At 46.4% G+C, this 20,773-nt stretch overlaps 1 protein-coding gene across 2 annotated transcripts; it reads left to right on the top strand.

Annotated features, from left to right (window-relative positions):
• Window positions 1-5,022: 5,022 nt before the first annotated feature.
• On the top strand, window positions 5,023-19,418 carry Nars1 (asparaginyl-tRNA synthetase 1). Of its 2 annotated transcripts, none has more exons than XM_004654769.2 (15): window positions 5,023-5,250; window positions 6,142-6,221; window positions 7,221-7,286; window positions 7,419-7,511; window positions 7,596-7,685; window positions 8,746-8,824; window positions 10,526-10,596; window positions 11,706-11,792; window positions 14,420-14,641; window positions 14,736-14,935; window positions 15,210-15,345; window positions 15,726-15,839; window positions 17,615-17,746; window positions 18,166-18,297; window positions 18,837-19,418. In XM_004654769.2, the coding sequence occupies exons 1-15, from the start codon at window positions 5,208-5,210 to the stop codon at window positions 18,966-18,968; spliced, it is 1,677 nt and encodes a 558-aa protein (XP_004654826.1). In that variant the 5' UTR covers window positions 5,023-5,207; the 3' UTR covers window positions 18,969-19,418. The 2 variants fall into 2 exon arrangements, with proteins under 2 accessions (XP_004654826.1, XP_004654825.1); XM_004654768.2 differs by having other exon boundaries at window positions 5,025-5,250; window positions 6,139-6,221.
• The last annotated feature ends 1,355 nt before the right edge of the window (window positions 19,419-20,773 follow it).

Genomic DNA, 20,773 nt, shown 5'->3' with positions numbered 1-20,773 from the left:
AAGCCACAGTCAGGTGTCTAGCAGCAATCCCACTCCTTGGTACCACTTTACTGTTGCAGTCCAGTTCGCATTGCTGGTAAAAATCACCCAACAAAGAGCAGCTTCTGGGAAAAAGAGATTTATTTGGCTTACAGGCTCAAGGGGAAGCTTTACGATGGCAGGGGAAAACGATGGCATGAGCAGAAGGTGGACATCACCCCCTGGCCAACATAAGATGGACCACAGCAACAGGAGGTGTGCCATACACTGGCAAGGGGAAACTGGCTATAATACCCATAAGCCCACCCCCAACAATACACTCCCTCCAGGAGGCGTTAATTCCCAAATCTCCATCAGCTGGGAACCTAGCATTCAGAACACCTAGGTTTATGGGGGACACCTGAATCAAACCACCACATCGGGTGTGGTGGTGCACGCCTTTAATCCCAGCACTTGGGAGGCGGAGGTAGGAGGATCACCGTGACATTGAGGCCACCCTAAGACTCCATAGTGAATTCTAGGTCAGCCTGGGCTAGAGTGAGACCCTAACTTGAAAAACCAAAAGAAAAATGTTGTTGCCAAAGCTTTGCTGAGTGTGTATAAAATAAACCAATACTGGTCAGGTGTGCTACAGTGTCCTCATCAGAGCCTGCAGACCACGCAATCCAGCTTTCACTGTATTCTTTGTGTCTGTTTGTCTTTCTTTCTGATCCTTGAGTCAGCCCAACAGGTCAAAGCTGCACTGGTCACAGCAGTGATACAAATACTAATGCAATAGTGTCAATAAGACTCATAAGAAAACATCTCTCATAGTTTTTCTTTTATGTGTGTATATGTGTGTGTGCTCACATGTTCACGAGTACATATGCACGCATTTTGTGCAAGTGTATACGGAGGCCAGAGGAAAACCTTGGGTATCATATTTGCTCTCAGCACTTTTTCTTTCTTTTCTTTTAATTATTAATTTATTTGCAAGAAGAGAGAGAAGAGAGAGAGAGGAGAGAGAAAGAGAGACACAGAGAGAGAGTGGGCACACCAGGGCCTCTAGCCACCACAAATGAATTCCAGATACATGTGCCACTTTGTGCATCTGGTTTTACATGGGTACCAGGTCACTAGGCTTTGCAGGCAAGCACCTTAACTGCTGAGCAAGGTCCCCAGCCATTTTTTTCTTTTGTGAGACAGGCTTTCTCCTGGGCCTGGAGCTTGCCAAGTAAATGAAAGTGCCTGACCAGCAAGCCTCAGGGACCTATCACTGCCTCACCAGTGCTAGACTGATAAGCATGTGCCACCATGCCCGTTGCTTTCATTGTTTGTCTGTTTTTTAATTTTAATTTTTTTATTATTGACAACTTCCATAATTATAGACAAACTATGATAATCTACCCTCACTTTCACCTTCACAACTCCACTCTCCATTATATCCCTTCCCCCTCTCAGTCAGTCTCTCTTTTATTTTGATGTAACCATCTTTTCCTTTCATTATAATGGTCTTGTGTAAGTAGCACCAGGTGCTGCAAAGTCATGGATATCCAGGCCATTTTGTGTCTGGAACAGTGCATTGTAAGGAGACGTACCCTCCTTGGGCTCTTACATTCTTTTTGTTTTCATTGTTTTAAAGCAAATTTACTGACAATTTTCTTACGTGTACATAATGTATTTTGGTTATAATTCCCTTCCCAAGCCTTTGTTTTTCCCTGTTCCTCATCCCTCATACACTGAGCGCTGAGCCTCTGCTTTATAACTAGACCGTCTTCTATTTTGATGCTTTTTTTTTTTTTTTTTTTTGCCCTTCTCCATCATCCAAGACAGAACATTAATAGGCTCAATTGTGCAGTTCTTGCGCAGGTGGAGGCAGCTGCTGTGAGGTCATGAACACAACAACTACTTCATGTCCAGAGGACAGCATTCCAAAGTATTCCTCCCCAACCTTCAGCTCTTATATTCTTTCCATCCCATCTTTTGTATTTTTCCTGAGTCTTGGAGTGCACTATAGAGATGCTTCATTTAGCGCATTACTTATTCTCAGTGCTTTGATGAGATTTCCCAGAATTTGGGAAACTGAGGTAGGAAGATCACTGTGAGTTTGAGGCCAGCCTGTAGCTACAGAGTGAGTTTTAAGTCATCCTGGGCTAGAATGAGACCCTGCCTCAAATAAATATATAAATAAATAAATTTAAGAGATGTAAAAGGATACATTACAAGTGATAACAAAGAAATACAGAAAGCATAAGAAACTACTGTGTGTAATTATATGCTAAACTAAAACCTGGAAACCTATAAGAAATGGAAAACATAAGCAAATCATCAGCCAGGAATTTGAGACCCTCAAAAACTCTTCCCCTAGGAGCCTTGACTGATGCCAAAATGATTGTTTTTCAAATTAATCTAACAGGCTGCTTTGTTGCTTTCAGAGGGCACAATTCCGCTTTGAACATTTCTCCACTCTATCAAGTTTCTGTATTTTACTGTCTCCACTTTTCTTTTTAAAAAAAGGATCCAGAATCCTGTAACAGACCCAGGCCAATTCGGTGAAGAAATTAGGCTGAGCGAAGTTAACTGTGCTTTTAATCAATAACAAGCTATTGCATTCACAGCCTGAACATGTGAGGATGTTGGGTGGATCCTGAGAACCAAAGGAAGTCATGGAAAGTTGCCCATGGAGAATGAAATGATTGTACTTATTTTTAGCTGTTTGCCCTGGCTGGAATGTGATTAGATCTAGGTGTGGCCAGTCCAGAAGAAAAGGGAGAAAAGTTGACAAAGGAAGGATGCTACTTGCATTGGTTTCGAAGGAAAGGATGGATGTCCAAGCAGGAAAGTGTGTAGGTCTCAAGGGAGAATTGTCAGAGCTCCCATGATAGGACGTAAAGTAAGAGATAGGCCATTTGTGGACAAGGGGCAATGGAAGGGTGTGCTGAGGGATGGAGGCATTGTGAAATACTGGTTAGGCAGGTGTGTAGAGGGGGTGGGGAGATGTGGGAGGTGAAGCATGAAGGAGGGTGGGGAATCCACTAGCAGCCAGTTTGGTTGAAGGCTTAATTTAAACATGGTCATGAAACTGGTAGCTATTGTTATCATTGTTGTTTTGTTTTGTTTTGATTTTCGAGGTAGGGTCTCACCCTAAGCCCAGGCTGACCTGGAAGTCATTATGTAGTTTCAGGGTGGCCTGGAACTCTCGGTGATCCTCCTACCTCTGCCTCCAAGTGCTGGGATTAAAGTCGTGTGCCACCCAGCACTCCCCGATGGTCATGAAACATTTATGTGCTCCCTCACCTAGTTCTTTTTTTTTTTAAATTTATTTATTTGAGAGCGACAGACACAGAGAGAAAGACAGATAGAGGGAGAGAGAGAGAGAATGGGCGCGCCAGGGCTTCCAGCCTCTGCAAACGAACTCCAGATGCGTGCGCCCCCTTGTGCATCTGGCTAACGTGGGACCTGGGGAACCGAGCCTCGAACCGGGGTCCTTAGGCTTCACAGGCAAGCTGCTTAACCGCTAAGCCATCTCTCCAGCCCCCTAGTTCTTAATTCAGATTAGAATGGATGTCTGGAAGTCAAACACATACTAGGCATTTTTATATATTGATCACTTAATCCTCGCTCTTCTATAGAAGAGCTCTTATCACTTCAATGGAGACACTGAGGCTCATGGAGGTTAAGAGACTTGATCAGGGACACTGTGCTAGAAAATAATAATTCTGTTATTTTGAACTACATCAGGCTTCAGATTCCTCATTGCTCAATTTTTTTCTTTTCAAGGAGTGTGCATCTAGCGGGAATTTAAAATGGTTTTGTTTCTCTAGGGTGTTTCCAAACAAGTTCACAAACAGAAAAAAAAAAAAAAAATCTCTGAAAGTAAATTAACTAACAAACCTGTGCTTAAATCAACAAGAAGGAGAGAGGAAAGTTACATCTTCAATTCCTTAAATTAATAATTTCACACTAATGATCTCAATTTTTTTGTCTGCAGTTACCATAGTTTAAGTATTATTTTGCTGATTTGTTTCATCTATGCATGAATTAAACTTCTCTGCTGGGACGGGGGACGAAGACTCAAGCATTTCGGGCGATTGTTTTTCCTCCTCTCTCGTCAGTTTGTTTTGAGAAGCAAAATACTGAATATATACGAGTGCTTCTGAACATGTGAGGAGTTTGATCGCGCACAATTCGAAACCCGCAGCATTCACGGAACTAAGAAAACCAGCCTCGCGCTACACCCGGAAACCAGACGAGCTTGGACCAAGAGAGCGGAACGCGGAAGTAACCCGAAGTCACCATGGCGGCACCGGTATCACATGCCCTGAACCTGGCTACGGTGGCCAGTGGGGACCATGTAAAGCTAGAGACCCCCTTATAGCAAAGCAAAGGGGTCCAGTGAAGATGGCCAAGACAGTCTGGGCGGGAACATGATGACCACGAGAAGAGGGCGCTCCTGACTGGTCACAGCCTGATAAGGAAGCAGTCATTCAGTTTTCAGTCAAGGAGGGGTATGAAAGTGACCCTTTCGGGTGTGCCGTGAGGAAGACTCCAGTTCCGGAGGGGATTGGGATTAGTGGTCACAGTACGCCTGAGCTCGAGGCTCTGCATGTGCTGTGTAGCCTGGGATCTGGCTGGCCACTACGGCCTGGTTTGTGGTCGGCCATCGCTCGGTGCCTCAGGGGGACGGACCCCGAGGACATCCGCGGATGCTCTGATCCCCGGAATAAAACAGCATCGTGTTCGCACGCGGCCTGTGCAAGGCCCTCGGAGATCTCGAGCTGCCTGCACAGTGCTTACGTAGCCTAAGGCAACCTAAGTGCGGTGCTGGGTTGTTTAGGGGACGTCTGTCAGTTCAGCCCCTGTGGTTTCTAGAAGACTTCCCATAACTGGTTAAATCCCGTTGAGACAGAAACTGGACCGCTTACAATCGGGCGCAAAGCAGGCCTTCTCCAAAGGGGAAGAAGGGGAGGAGAGAGCTGAAGAGACGCAAGGTGCCGGCCAGGTCTTCCTGGTAAGAGCCACCTAGGTGCCGCGGTGCCTCAGGTGCTGCAAACTGGGCGTCTTCGGACCGGAAGTTATCCTTTCCCTGACCAAAGATGGCGGGCGGGGCTTCTCCTGCCCGCCTCCCGCAGCCAATGGCAGCCGGAAGCTGCGCTGATTCACGGCCGTGACTTCCGCACTACGTCGTATGATGCAACGCCCCAGCCGGGGAAGCCGAGTGCGCACGTTGGGGTGACCAGCCGGGGGCGATGTCCCTGGAGGTGGCCAGGGCGACGGCAGGCATGGTACTTGGTGAGTGCGGTCCGGCGGTGTGGCCCGGTGTTCCGCCATGGCAAGGAACCCCGTGCCAGCCGAGCTCCGGCGCTCTCCTGGGCAGCGTGGGTCCTCACGTGTCTGTGGGTCTATGGGACGGAGGGGGGGACCTGGGCGTCCACCGGGTGGGCTCCAAACTTAGGGTCCGTGCTTGGCGCCGTCCCCGGGAGACCCTCGTGGCCTGCCCCACGGTGGTTCCATTGGGAGCACGGGCCAGCGACGTAGTGCAGCCCCAGATGGACACCGCCCCAATGGACCCTCAGGAAAGGGTTTCAGAATTGTAATGCTCTTTCACACAGCCTCATGCTATACTGATCGGCAGTAGTTTATAGAAATAGAAAAAGAAAAAGAGAGATATTGGAGTCATGGGCCAAAGTCACTGATGATCACAGCCGCACTCCTGCAGTTGTGACCTAGGCCTTCCGCAATTTGTTTAACACAGAGCTTCGAGCTTTGAAAACTAAAGGGAATTGGGCTTTTATTTGCCGACTTTGCACTGGTCTGGGATATCTGAGTTGTATGTGTTCTCTTGTAGCCTCCTGCAGCCGCTTGAGATGGGGATTCTTTCCTTATTGTATAGACGAAGAAATAACTAAAGCTTAAATAAATTCTCCCTGTATCTCTTCCCATCCCTCCCCCCCCCCCCACACACACACAGGGAGGCAGGATGTCACAGGAGCCCAGGCTGGCCTGGAACTTACTCTGTAGCCCAGGCTGGCCTGGAACTCGAGGTGATCCTCCTAACTCAGCCTCCTGAGTGCTGGGACTAAAGGTGTGTACCACCGTGCCCAGCAATAGCTAGATTTTAAAGTGACTGAAAATGATAATTAACTTGCTCTCCCCTTTTGTCGTTTTTGTTTTAAATAGCAGAGCTGTATGTCTCAGATCGGGAGGGAAACGATGCTACAGGGGATGGAACCAAAGAGAGGCCCTTTAAAACGGGTCTGAAGGTAATGCCTCATTAGAAAACCTTTTCTGCACCAGTTAGTGATTGTGATGTATATTGCAGAGCCAAGGTCTGGTTTACATAACTTCTTTGTTGTTTTGCTTTTGAGGTAGGCTCATACTCTAGTCCAGGCTGACCCAGAATTCAGTATGTAGTCTCAGGCTGGCCTTGTAGTCACAATGATCCTCCCACCCCAGCCTCCATAGTGCTGGAATTAAAGGTGTGCAGAAAGAATGAGAGAATGGGTATGCAGGGCCTCCAGCCACTGCAGATGGACTCTTTGTGCACCTGGTTTTACATGGCTACTGGGGAATTTAACCCAGGTCATAAGGCTTTGCAGGCAAGAGCCTTAACCCCTGAGCCATCTTTTCCCCCTTGTATAACTTCTTAAGGCTTAATTTGAATATCTTTAGTGTCCCAATCAGGGAGTGAAATTTTCTTTAAAGAAAAGAGAAAGGAAAGAAAAAAGATACATCTTTTATATTTTAACACAAACTACAAATTATTAAATTATTAATGACTCAGTGATGCCTCCTTTATCATATTGTATGCTGACAGGGAGAGATCTCAGGTAGGAGGTTTTCAAACTGAGTGGAACTTAACCCTTTTATGTACTTGACTGTTCATCTATGGAAAAAGTTTTGAATCTGGGTCTTGGGTCCCTTCTTGATGCCCTACAAAGCTCTCACCTCTTAGCTGTCGTCTGCAGGGGACTTTTGCTGATAGATATCATGTCTGTGCTCAGTTGTCCCCTGTGGCCATTGAGGAGTCAGTGCTTCTGCTCTGCTGTGACCAGGGAATTGTAGGTTTTCTGTGGCAGGATGTGAGGCATTCCTTCTGAAAGGGGCTCACCCAGTCATCCTGTGAACATCAAGTTCTGCCTTGTGGGGCCCTGGCCCCTGTCGCTGTTCTAGATTGTTGAATTTAATCCTAATCCAAGTGTTACTTTGACTTTTAAGTATTATATACTGTTAAAGAATTTTTTTTTCTCACCCTACCCCAGGCTTTGATGACTATAGGAAAAGAGCCGTTTCCCACCATTTATGTAGACTCGCAGAAAGAAAATGAGGTGAGTTGCAGCAGAATCTTTATAGATTGTATTCAGTGAATTTATATTTATCAAGATGGAGATCTGGTAAATGTTGCCCCTCCCTCCCTCCCTCCCCCCCCCCCCTCTCTCTCTCTCTCTCTCTCTCTGTAGAGGTGGGACATTATTTCCAAGTCACAGATGAAGAACATTAAGAAAATGTGGCACCGGGAACAAATGAAAAATGAATCCCGGGAAAAGAAGGAGGTGACTCACGAATTTGTGTACGTACATTTTGAAAGTTGCTATGCCTGAAACATGTTTATGATCCAAGTCTATTATTGAAATTAGGCAGAAGATAATTTGCGCAGAGAGAAGAACTTGGAAGAAGCCAAGAAGATCACCATCAAGAACGATCCCAACCTGCCGGAGCCCACGCGTGTAAGTGTGTCCTTTCCCAGATCACGGGCGGCTGCATGGAGTCCTGACGTCAGGCTGGAGGGCACACCCCTTGCTTGATATCCGTTCCTTGACATTGCTCTTCGCTTTCGGAAGGGTTAGCCTGAGAAGTAATGTTCAGAGGCGGGTGAGGCTGGCTCTCGGGTTCCTTTCAGCGTTGAGTTCAGCCATGGGATCAAAGCCTCACTCTGCTGGGTGGGCCTGGGTAAATGATTTGACCCTCTGTGGTATCTGTTTCCTCACCATAAAATGGAAAGGTGGAAATCTATAATTTTTCTTGAAAAAAAATTTAATTAATTGTTTATCTGAAAGAGAAAGAGACACAGAGAAAGAATGGACACGTCAGGGCCTTCAGCCACTGCAGATGAACTTCAGATGCATTCACCACCTTGTGCATCTGGCTTATGTGGGTACTGGGGAATTGGACCTGGTCCTTAAGCTTTGAAGGCAAGTGTCTTAACTGCTGAGCCATCTCTTCAGCTCCTAATTTAAATACTATATTTATTTATTTGAGAGAGAAATAAAGAAATAGGCAGGTAGAAAGAGAGAGAATGGGCACACCAGGGCCTCCAGCCACTGCAAATGAACTCCAGATGCATGCACCTCTTGTGCATCTGGCTTACGTGGGTCCTGGGGAGTTGAACCTGGGTCCTTTGGCTTTGCAAGCAAATGACCTATGTGCTGAGCCATCTCCCCAGTCCCTAGTTTTTTTTTTCAAATGTACACTGTTTGCTATTCTGTGAGAGTAGTCTCCGCCCTCCCTCCCCTTCTGTTTTATCTGGAACCCAGACAGGTGGCTGGACCATGAGTGAGCATGGGCTGGGTTCTGATGGTCTTGTGCTGAGGCATGCCCACCTTTCTCACTTTTTCCACAATGGAGCTGTGGTCTAGTTTTTGCTCCCCATCTCCTCCCTCCTCCCTTGCATCTCTCCTTCGTTAGCTTGCTCCAGTGTGTGGAGGGACTCATCCTGAAGAAGGCCAGGAGGGCAGGACTGTTGGTGTGTGACAAATGACATGATTGAAATACGTTTTAATTTGATAGGTGAAGATTTGTGCATTAGAAGGATTCAGAGGCCAAAGAGTGAAAGTGTTTGGCTGGGTCCACAGGCTGCGTAGGCAAGGTGAGTAAATTGCTTTTTGTTTTGTTTTAAGGCAGGGTCTCACTCTAGCTAAGTAACCCCGGTCTTGGTTGAAAAAGAGCATCACGTCATTTGGGGGCTGATTTAGAGGTTTTGATGTGCTGTCTCTAACTGATCTAGTGACACATGCCCTATTCCTGTCTAATGTGGCCATTGAAAGGTCAAAATCACTTAAGTGGCTACTTTCACTGTTACCAAATACCATGATCAGGAGGTACCCAGCAAATATTTGTGAAATTGAATCGAATTGATTTATTCACTAATTTTTGTCCAGCTTGTACGTGTGTGAGAGATGTGGTTTGTGTGTGTATATGCATCTGCGTGCCCTTGTGCCCCGCGTGCTTGCTGTGGCAGGGCTGTGACCTGACATTCAGGGTCCTCTCTGTCACTCTCTGCCTGTTCTTACTTGAGCTGGAGTCTCTTACTGTTTACAACTCAGGTGAATCCCTGTTCTCTCTGCCCTCCTTTGTGGGACTGGGGTTACAGTCCCATACAGCCACACCTAGCTGTGCGTGTGGGATCTGGAGAGTCTAACTCTTGGTAGTCTCAGGCTCCCTTGGCCGGAAGCACATTTACTTGCCATCCCTTCACCCGCCCTTGAATTTTAATTCTTTTTGTTTTGCTTATGTATGGGCTTGGTGTCTGTGTGGCCCGTGTGTTTGTGCTTGTGGAGGCCAGAGGTGATGCCAGGAGCCCTTCTTGATCACTGTCTGCCGTGTGTGGTGAAACAAGTTCTCCCATTTAAACCCAGAGTTTTCCAGTGTGACCTGTAGGTCCCAGTCAGGCCACACCTGCTGGCATTGATGTGGGTGCTGGGCGCCCAAGCTCTGGTCCTGTGCTTGTGCAGTAAGAGCTTACCAGCTGGTCCATCTCCCCAGCCCTGGATCATTTAATGAAAAGTAGGGAGGTGTACAGAGAAGGGCAGGTCCTGATCCAAAGTGCAACCATAGCTTTTGTTGTTTAATTGTTTAAGTTCGCATCATAGTTTTGATTTCTTACGATTACCTTGGTCCTGATGTTTTATTTGTTGGTCATTTTTTATAAAAAGAAATGGAATATAAATGGGAGTGTTTCTCTTCAGCCATGTTTACTCACCAGGACTCTCTTACGCATCGCAGGGTGCAGAGGCCAATCAGACGTGCTCCCTCTCAGCCATGTTTACGTACCAGGCCTCTCTTGCACATTGCAGGGTGCAGAGCCAATCACATACTCCCTCATCTTGTGCCTTGCTGTCCTGTGCATACAGATCATGAGGCTCCTAGAAGATGAGAAAACATAGTGCCAGGAACTAAAGTCATACGCAACTGCTGTGTACCATGTCACTTGTTGGCATGTCAATGGAGGGCCATGGGGAGGTTTGTGTAAGAGTAAATTAAATGTCTGCAGACAGTTCCAGGTTACAGTCCGTGGCAGCGAAGTCACGGTGGCAGGCGCTTGAGGCAGCTGGTCACATTCAGTCCACAGTGAGGAAACAGAATGATGAATGCCACTGCTCAGCCCGCTCTGTCCTTCTCATGCAGTCCAGGACCCCAGCCCATGGGATGGTGTACTCCATGGTTAAAGTGGGTCTTCCCACCTTAATTAACCTAATCTGCACCGTCCCTCACCGGTGGTTCTAGTTCTGACCAGTGGACAGTCAATGTTAACCATCTCAGTGGCTAAATTTCTGTTTTTCATTTCTAGGAAAGAACTTAATGTTTCTTGTGTTGCGGGATGGTACAGGCTATCTTCAGTGTGTCTTGTCGGATGACTTGGTAAATACTTTTCCCTTGTGGTGGGGTCTTAGTAGAGTCCTTTATTTGGGAGGTGATTACAATGTATATACATATTTTAAACTCTCAGTATGTGTACTAGGGATACATATATCAAAACATGTGGTATATTATAAATGTAAAAATATTACTAATTACTCCTTAGCAAAACCAAAGGGGAACCATGTGGAATTTTTTTGCTTTATTTTTCGAGGCAGGGTCTCACTATATAGCGCAGGCGGACCTCACACGCACGTTCTGGTCCCAGGCAGACCTCAGATTCACAGCCACCCTATTACCTCAGCCTCCTGAGTGCTGGGATTAAAGTGTCACGTTATTTTTAACTTTTTTTATTGCATGTGTATCTGTGTAGACCTGCATGTGTAGATTTTCATGTAGATATATTTAGTTGATGAGGACAATTGTCATTGCTGTGTATGCTTTTATAAATGTGTGTAATAGGGACTTACATTTGTATGTCTGTGTGCAGTTATGTGCCACTTAATGATAGGGTCACATCCTGAGAAATACATTAGTAAGTTATTTCAAAGTGCAAATGTCTGAGTATACTCACACACTTAACTGTGACATCACTAGGCAAGAGGATCTTTTGGGATGACCACTGTATATATGTATTGCTAAACCTCTGTCTCTCACAAAAAATAGCTATATATGTTTTTTGTTTTTTTTTTTTTAATTTGAGAGAGAGAAGGGGTTTTCCAGGGCCTCTAGCCACTGAAAATGAACTCGAGATGCATGTGCCACCTTTTGCATCTGCCTTATGTTGGTACAGGGGTCCTTAGGCTTTTTAGGCAAGCACATTAATCACTAAGTCATCTCTCCAGCCTCAAAATAGCTATTTTTTAAAAAAAATATAAAAAGCAGTGGTAAGCTGGGCCCAGTGACACATGCCTATCAACCCAGCACTCAGAAGTAGAGGCAAGGGGATCAGGAGTTCAAGGCCAGCCTGGGCTGTATGAGACCTACATCAAATACCTTAATATATGACCAAGTAGCTTGTATGTAAATAATTTCTTCAAGCTAAGTTTGTTACGTTAGAGTACTTTAATATCAACATGAACAGCTGCATTTGATCTTTGGTCTTTGTACAGTGCCAGTGTTACAATGGAGTGGTCTTGTCTACCGAGAGCAGTGTTGTGGTGTATGGGGTACTAAACCTGACTCCCAGGGGCAAGCAGGTAAGTGGGTGAATTCACTGGTGAACGAGTAAGTGCTTCGTAGTTGGAACTTACTGGGTGCATGAGTAGATTTTTAATAGTTTGTTCCCCATGGTCTTTGTGGCACTTGCAGGGTTTGGCATGGAGCTGCACAGCTGAGAAATGCCTGGAAGTTCAGCATAGCTTGTCCTTTTCCAGTCAAATGCACACTACACATCTTACAATACTGTTGTTCATTTAGTTGAGAGAGAGAGAGTGCGCAAGCAAGCAAGCATGGCCTTGCCAGGGCCTCTGGCCACTGCAAATGAACTCCAGACACCTGCACCACTTTGTGCATATGGCTTACATGGCACTGAGGAATTGAACCCTAGGCCAACAGGCTTTACAAACAAGTGCCTTTAACCACTGATCCATCTCTCCAGCCCCACATTTTTGCCTTAGTTTGTGTAGCTGTAACAGAGTACTGAGGGTGGGTAATTTATGAAGGAAAGAAATGTATTGCTTGTAGCATCTGGAAGTCCAAGATGGAAGGAGTGCATCAGGTGAGGTCTTCTCACTGTGTCAAACCGTGAATGAAGGCCACCGGGCAAGAGAAGGCATGTGAGAAATCAGGATGGAGCCAAACTCACTGTGTGACGAGCGCTGTCTCGAAACTCCCAGCAGCCCACTCCTACGTGACGATGTTACGATGCTGATCCAGTCATGTGGGCAGGACTCTGCAGGCCCGAGTGCCTCCCCTGCTGTTGATGGGACAGGGGTAGTCATTCAAACCATAGCAGAACTCACTCACATTTCCAACCTGAAGAAATCCTCTTATCATCCTCATGGGTCACATGGCTGCTTTGCTGTAGATAGAGGAATTACTTCAGCTAAGTGGAAATAAAGTCAACCAAACTCTAGAATTTTAGAAAGTAGTAGGCTAAACCTGAAAATTTCTGAGTAGCTTATTAAAAAAAGTAAAAAGCTTAGCATGGTGGCATACACCTTTAATCCTAGCACTTGGGAGGCAGAGGTAGGAGGAGCACCATAAGTTTGAGGCCACCCTGAGACTACATAGTGAATTCCAGGTCATCCTGGGCTAGAGTGATATCCTACCTCAAAAAAAAAAAAAAAAAAATTGACGGGCTGGAGAGATGGGTTAGTTGTTAAGTGCTTGCCTGTGAAGCCTAAGGATCCCAGTTCGAGGCTCGACCCCCCAGGACCCACATTAGTCAGATGTACAAGGGGGCCCACGGGTCTGGAGTTCGTTTGCAGTGGCTGGAGGCCCTGGCGCATCCATTCTCTCTCTCTCTCTCTCTCTGCCTCTTTCTCTCTGTCTGTTGCTCTCAAATAAATAAAAATAAACAAAAAAATTGAATGTGGGCTGGAGAGATGGCTCAATAGTTAAATCACTTGCCTGCAAAGCCTAAGGAACTGAGTTTGATTCTCCAGTACCCACGTAATGCCAAACGTACAAGGTGGCACATGCATCTGGAGTTCATTTGCAGTGGCTAAAGGCCCTGGCATGCCTGTTTTCTTTCTTTCTATCTGCATCTTTCTCTCTCAAGTAAATAAATAAATAAAAGATGTTTAAAAATTTAAATGTAACATATTCAAAAAGATATTTGGTATTTAATTGAAGGCAGATAACCTTTCTGATTCTGTTACCTGTTGGTAACTAGTTCAAATGACCACGGTGCTTAAAAACTGTTGACTAGAAAAGGAAGGAAGGTTGGCATATTGGCCAGTCCTAACTGACTAGAATCTTCTCACAGAGCTCACACGGAAGAACCTATACTCTAAAAACCTGGAGCTGACGCAGTTCCCTGAGCTTCTCTTGAAAGCAGGAGTCCCACAGGCAGTGGTTGTCCTGATGTTACTTTATGTACGCGTTGGACACCAAGATTTGTTATTTATTCCACCAAACTGGCTTTTAAAATAAATCTCTTTCAATAGCATAGGAAGATTTTTTTTAATTCTGTTTCTAAATTTTATTTGTGAAAGAGTGAGTGTGGGCTTGCCAGGGCTTCCTGCCACTACAAATGAACTCCAGACACATGTGCCACTTTGTACATCTGGCTTTACCTGGGTACAGGGGAATCGAACCTGGGCTGTCAGACGTTAGCAAGCAAGAGCCATCTTCCCAGCCCTTAACATCTCTTGATAGGGCTGGAGAGATGGCTTAGCGGTTAGGGTGCTTGTCTGTAAAGCCTAATGATCTAAGTTCACTTCTCCTGTACCCACATAAAGCCAGATGTACAAGGAGGCGCATGTATCTGGGATTTATTTGCAGTGGCTGGAGACCATTGAAGGCCCACTCTCTCTGTATCCTTCCTCTCTGTCTGTGCTTGCAAATGTAAAACCTTTGTATTTCAGTTTTTAAATAATGGATAAATATGTTAGTAAATCATTGGACACATGATAGAGAAATAGGCCAGAGTTTAATTGTTGCTAGTATTGACTTTGGGTCATGAAATTATAGTTTATTATCTAGTGTGTGGTTTTCTGTTTACAAAAAAACTACATTAAATTGAGTCATTGGGTCTTCATTTTTGGAAAGATAAGGCTACTTATCTCAACTCACCAAAAATTGGGACAGAAATTAAAAGCTTCAGGGCTGTTAAGTTTTTGTTTCTGTCCCCATTTCTGTCCTCTGCTGTGCGAACTAGGCTCCCGGGGGCCACGAGCTGAGCTGTGACTTCTGGGAGCTGGTGGGGTTGGCCCCGGCCGGAGGCGCCGACAACCTCATCAACGAGGAGTCGGACGTGGACGTGCAGCTCAACAACAGACACATGATGATCCGCGGGGAGAATATGTCCAAGATCCTGAAGGCGCGCTCGGAGGTCACCAGGTGCTTCCGGGAGCACTTCTTTGACCGGGGGTACTATGAGGTAAGTGTGTGCCCCACGCCGTCTTCTGTGGGTTTGGAAACTCGAAGGGCAGTGCCCCCAACAGAACCGTATTTCCTCCTTCCCTTGTGAACAGGTCACGCCTCCAACACTAGTGCAGACGCAGGTGGAAGGTGGAGCCACCCTCTTCAAGCTTGACTACTTTGGAGAAGAGGCGTTTCTGACCCAGTCCTCCCAGTTGTACCTGGAGACCTGCCTTCCAGCACTGGGCGACGTGTTCTGTATTGCGCAGTCGTACCGGGCCGAGCAGTCCAGAACACGGAGACACCTGGCTGAGTATGAAGCTGTGTGTTTGCACGTTTTGATTTTCAGGCAGATCTCTTTAGAGAGGAAGGCTTCACGTGTGCTCATAGATGAGCACGCTGAGAAGCTGTCCCTTGGTCACTTAGGTAGTTGGGCAGCAGGGTTACAGAACTAAATTGCAGTATTGGGAATAGGTTGGCAGTGTTGGCATTGTGCCCTCTGGACAGTTCCACAGTGCAGATCTTTGTTTGAGAGAAGCTTAGTGTAAGTATGTAAAAGAACTCTTCCCCGGTCTCTGGCCCTCCAGATACACGCACGTGGAAGCCGAGTGTCCTTTCCTGTCCTTTGAGGACCTCCTGAACCGATTGGAGGACCTGGTGTGCGATGTGGTAGACAGAGTCTTGAAGTCACCAGCAGCCAGCATAGTGTATGACCTCAACCCGGTAGGTAGGATGTTGTCTGGAAAAAACAAGATCCTAACCTTGGAAGACAATGGGATTGATTTTTATAGATTGGATGGCTTGGTGAGCTGAAATGAAACATTTGTAGAATTTGGTATCAGTAATTTTACCAATAGCTTTATATTTTATTTGTTTTAAATATATTCATTTATTTGCAAGCAGAAAATGGAGGTGGGAATGCACTAGAACCTCTAGCTACCACAAATGAACTCCAGAATTCTGTACCACTTTGTGCATCTGGCTTTACATGGGTGTTGGGGAATTGAACCCAGGCTGTTAGGCTGTGCAAGCAAGCACTTTAACTGCTGAGCCATCACCTGATTTCTTGTTTTGTTTTGTTTTGTTTTTTGTTTCTGCTGTAGAACTTCAAGCCCCCGAAGCGGCCGTTCAGGCGGATGAACTACTCAGATGCTATCGTGTGGCTCAAGGAGCATGACGTGAAGAAGGAGGACGGGACGTTCTATGAGTTTGGAGAAGTACGTATCCCTTTCTCCCCACCATGGCCGTGTGTGCTTAGGTGGGTGCTGATTTTGAGTCATTAGTAATTCAAAACACCTCTGTATGCTTGTCCTCAGACAATGCCAGACTTGCTTCTTGGGTTGTCTGCAGATTCACGAGAGAGGAACTTTGGAACGCCGTCTTTCCTGAGGTGTTCCACAGTGAAGAGTGTCTGGCTGTCTTCTACCATCCTCCTCTCTTTCCTCTCTATAGTCATTCTTTAGCCTCAACTTGAGAACTCATTGGCAAGTCTCCAGGCGGGGGTAGGGTACAGGAGAAGGCTGGGGACCCTTTGAAATTAGGTACAAAATATTGAGAGATATATATACTTGTATATATGTGCACACACTTGTTCTGTGTGTGTGTGATGTTTGCTGTTTTTATGAAAAAAGTATCTGGCACTTTCTAAAAGGAGTCATGTTTCCCAAACGCCTTGTAGAACAAGATAACGATTGTTTGAAATGCAAACTGCGAGAGAAGGCCTTGGTGGGGAAGCTGTGTCGTGCACATTTTTGCCTGGGAATCACCACCCAACATCCCAGTGTGCATTTGGGGTGTGAATTGTCAGCACTTTGCCAGGCCTTTGCATTTACCCTTTCGTATTATGAAGTGTGATTGTTTCCAGGTGAAATGAGAGGTTTTGCTGCTCACTAGAGTTTGTCTTTGCTTTTAGAAGGCATTTATGGAGAGAACAAACAATATTCCAATTTCCATAAACCACTGTGTCATGTAGATTCAGTTTGTGGTGTGAACACCAAACATTTTGAGCTGAAATGTTGCATTCTCCAGTGTACTGGTACTTAATGCAGTGGTGTGATTGGGGGAAGGGTACAGCTGTAGGTCCTTGGCCCCCGGGTGGGCTTAGCTGTCACCTCTGGCCTACTGTGACTCCAGGCCCGCGAGTGCACTCTGACTCTGCATCTCTACTTTGGTGGTGACATTCTTTTGGGATCCCTGTTTGAGGATCAGATGAGCTCAGTGCCAAGCAGGGCGGTGGTGCAGGAAGCCTGTGTGCTTGCCAGCATGTGCTGAGCAGTCTGCCACTCCACCACACGGCAGACCTGGGCGGGAGAGTGGCTGCAGTGAACCCGGCTCCGGAGGTGGGTCCCAGGTAGCGGAGCTGAGCGCTGTCTCATCCTTGGCTGGTGCAGCTGTCGGGCTCCTGGGACAGAGCAGGATGCCAATTCTTGTCTAGGTCTCTGTTTGTACTGTGACTGGAGTTTCGAGTTCTTAGTGGAATGTATGTGTGTTCAACCAAGGATGCGCTCGTCTCACCATCTGACATTTCTCAGCTCACTTGACATTGGTTATTTGTTGTACAAAGAAAGGCACCCTGATTAGTGTCTGGTCACAGATACTTAGGGGAGCACACTGCCAGATCCATGTTAAAGGAGAGAGCATGTCGCATGTTCATTTGATAACTCTGAATTTGTTTCTTTTATATTATTTGTTTATAATTTAAATACACGTGTGGGGGGCATACCAAAGCTTCTTGCTGCTGCAAAGTGAATGGCAGACGTTTGTGCCGGGCTTATGTGAGCGGCTTGGGAGTTGAATCTGGGCTGGCAGGCTTTGGAAGCAAGTACCTTTGACCATGGAGCCATCTTCCAAGCCCAGTTTTGTTTCTTACACAAATGTGGGTGGGTGGTAGGTAGGTACTGGGTACATAGTCAGGATGGGCTGGTCCAGGGTGGGCGAGCCGCTCCGTCGCGGCGCCGTGCGCTGCGTGCTGATGAGTGCTGTTTAACACCAGGACATCCCCGAAGCTCCCGAGAGGCTGATGACGGACACCATCAATGAGCCGATCCTGCTGTGCCGCTTCCCTGTGGAGATCAAGTCCTTCTACATGCAGCGCTGCCCTGAGGACTCGCGCCTCACCCAGTCGGTCAGTTTGCCGCTCTCAGAAGTTTAGACAGTTTGCCTTATAAGGGAGTGGGAAGCCAGGCATGGGGGTGCACGCCTTTAGTCCCAGCGCTCAGGAGGCGGAGGTAGGATTGCTGTGAGTTCGAGGCCGGCCTGGGACTACAGCGTGAATTCCAGGTCAGCCTGGACTAAAAAGCAAGTGGGGATGTGGAGTGGGAACTGGTACCACTCCTGGCAGCCATGTCCTAGATCCAGAATGAAAAAAAACAAGTGCCTCTCTCCATTCCCTGCATGGAGTGACATGTTCTGTTAGGTAATCCAAATTCTGGAGCTCCCGTGGCATGGTGTCATCTCTCACCTCACGAGCTAACCCAGCCCCCAGCGTCCCCGGCCTGGTGCACCGGGAGTGACTGTGTGTTCTTCTGTCGCTTGTATTTAAAGGTTGACGTGTTGATGCCCAATGTTGGTGAGATCGTGGGCGGCTCCATGCGTACCTGGGACAGTGAGGAGATTCTAGCGGGTTATAAAAGGGAGGGCATTGACCCCACTCCCTACTACTGGTATACCGATCAGGTAAAACAACTTCTTAGCATGGTAGTTCCCTTTGAAGACCTCCTGATGTGCTGTAGCACTTTTCAGATACAGAATTGCATTTGATTCCAGCAGTGTCCAGTGTTGTCCTTTCCCTGACACACAGAGATGCCAACTTCTTTAAGGGACTGAAGCCTCTTGCAGGGTGATAGCACCGCTGGTGTATTTGCCATACTGAATAACTCCTTCCCATGAGTGAGGTCGTAAACGGGCTCTTGATTCTATTTATTCGTTTGCAGAGAGAAAGGAGAAGGGGCATGTTAAGGCTTCTTGCCACTGTAAGCAAACTCCAGACCTGTGCCACTTGGTGCGTCTGGCTTTACGTGGGTACTGGGGAATCGAACCTACGCTGTCAGGTTTTGCAAGCAAGTGCCTTTAACCACTGAGCCATGTCTCCAGTCCCCACTATGGGTTCTTAACCTCAGTGAGCTAACTCACTTCCACAGGGAACATTTAACTCCACTGGATGACATTTTGAACCAAGCACTCGTTCCGTTGTTTCTCTCTCATTCATTTCACAGAGGAAATATGGGACGTGTCCTCATGGAGGCTACGGCCTGGGCCTGGAACGGTTCCTGACCTGGATCCTGAACAGGTACCACATCCGAGATGTTTGCTTGTACCCTCGGTTTGTCCAGCGCTGCAAGCCATAGCCCATCCCTCCGAAGCATGAAGGAAGGAATGTGGTTCCTGAAATGGAGACTGCCTCTTCAGAAGAGCCAAAGAGCAGATCATCCTGTGTTTGCTCTACTGGGACAACTGTTTCTCTTTGCTCTCTATTTTCTTCCCATTTCCTGAAAAAATAGTCCAGGGTATCTGAACATCATGTGACATTGATGTCATTGAAATAAAATAGCCATTAGAAAGTCTGAAGGAAACATGGTGTGTAGCTCTTTAGTTATGACAAGAGACATTTTGACATTCTTTCCAACTATAGATTGTAAGTATTATGTTAGTTATACAATATATATATAATCATGCCATTTTTAATTATAATCTGACATTCCAGTAACTTAACCTTCTCATCCTGTGAAGTGTAACTGGAATCTTTAATTTATTGTATTGTTATAAGTGAGTTACAATAAATGCGTTAGGGGAACCTCCACTGGCAGTGATTTGGCATAAATTCTAGCCTTGTTGGCAACTGGCAGTAGATTCTAGAACCTAATTCAGTGAAGCCTTAGTCAGTTATTAATGCTTTCTTAATCCATAGAGAGCTTCTAATTCTTGGGAAAGTGGAATCACCTTCAAATCTGAAATGAGCATTATGTGGGTGAGGGGTATGTCCGTGGCTCGCAGCGTCTCAGTGGTAGTTTAAGGGGCAGGTTTGAGGTCCCATCTTTCTTGGTGACATCTAGGTGACAAAGAATGAGAGTGTTTTAAAGGAATGGGCAGCTGGAATAACGACCGCCGTAGGTAGCTGAGTCCTCCCTCCATGTCCTTAGACCACAGCCGTGCCGCTTCGGAGCTCGGCAGGCTTGTTCACTGCGGGGCTGGTTACCCTCCCCCACCCCGGTGCATGCCCTGCATTCCCAATAGGCCTGTCAATCAATAATACCTGTGAAGCCTCTGCTGGCTTACTTTTCTCAAAGCTGGACATCTCTGGACTGGGGAGCTGGCTTATCAGGCAAGGTACTGGCCTGCGAGGCCTGGGAACTCCTGTCCGAGTCTCCCGTCCCATGTAACACGAGCTCATGTGCCTGGAGTTTGTTGGCGGCGGCTGAAGGCCCTGGCACGCCCATTTTCTCTCTGTCTGTCCTCTCAAAATAAACCATTCAAAAAGAAAAAGCTGGACATCTGTCTTTACATTAGTGCATTGACATTTTAAAATCTTTTATTGGTCATGTACATAAAATTAGATACTAAACTGAGTGGGGATTATATAGTAAACAGAGGGATTTATTTTTTTATTAGATACCTGGGTCCTAGTCACACCGTAGTTTTTTTTTTTTCTTTTTTGAGGTAGGATCTCACTCTAGCTCAGGCTGACCTGGAATTCACTTTGTAGCCTCAGGGTGGCCTTGAACTCAGAGTGATCCTCCTACCTCTGCCTCCCAAGTGTTGGGATTAAAGGCATGTGCCATTACACCCAGCTTAGTCACACCTTTTAAAAATTGTTTTGGTGTTGTTTTTGATTATATTCATCTTTATCCTATTTTGCAGCTAAGTGAAATGACAGGTTCAAGTGTGGCATTGAGTGTCTGTCCCCTGTGTCCCACACTTACTGTGTTTGGTGTGTCTGTCTGTGCATGGGCATGTCCTTCCAGAGACGGCACGTGTGACAGGCAAACTTAGAGGCGCTGTGCTGTGCGTGTCAAAATGGGTTCCTCTGTTTAAAATCATCGGTTAGAAAGCATTGCTTGCTGAATTTTGAAGTCTGGTGTCCAGTGTTGGTGAGAGTAAGCACTCTGGCCCTGATCTGTTTCATATTGGCCCATCACTTTGGGGAAGCTTGTCT

Source organism: Jaculus jaculus, chromosome 15 (genome assembly GCF_020740685.1).
Source record: "Jaculus jaculus isolate mJacJac1 chromosome 15, mJacJac1.mat.Y.cur, whole genome shotgun sequence".
NCBI classification, from domain to species: domain Eukaryota; kingdom Metazoa; phylum Chordata; class Mammalia; order Rodentia; family Dipodidae; genus Jaculus; species Jaculus jaculus.
Note: the sequence above shows the minus strand (reverse complement) of the source record. Positions and strands in the feature narration are given on the sequence as shown.

Excerpts from the sequence above, each read along its gene's own strand:
- Nars1 (XM_004654768.2), top strand. The coding sequence starts at position 5,208 with ATGTCCCTGGAGGTGGCCAGGGCGACGGCAGGCATGGTACTTG. Across the intron at positions 6,222-7,220 it reads CCTTTAAAACGGGTCTGAAG|GCTTTGATGACTATAGGAAA; the intron begins GTAATGCCTCAT and ends ACCCTACCCCAG. Across the intron at positions 15,840-17,614 it reads CGTTCTATGAGTTTGGAGAA|GACATCCCCGAAGCTCCCGA; the intron begins GTACGTATCCCT and ends GTTTAACACCAG.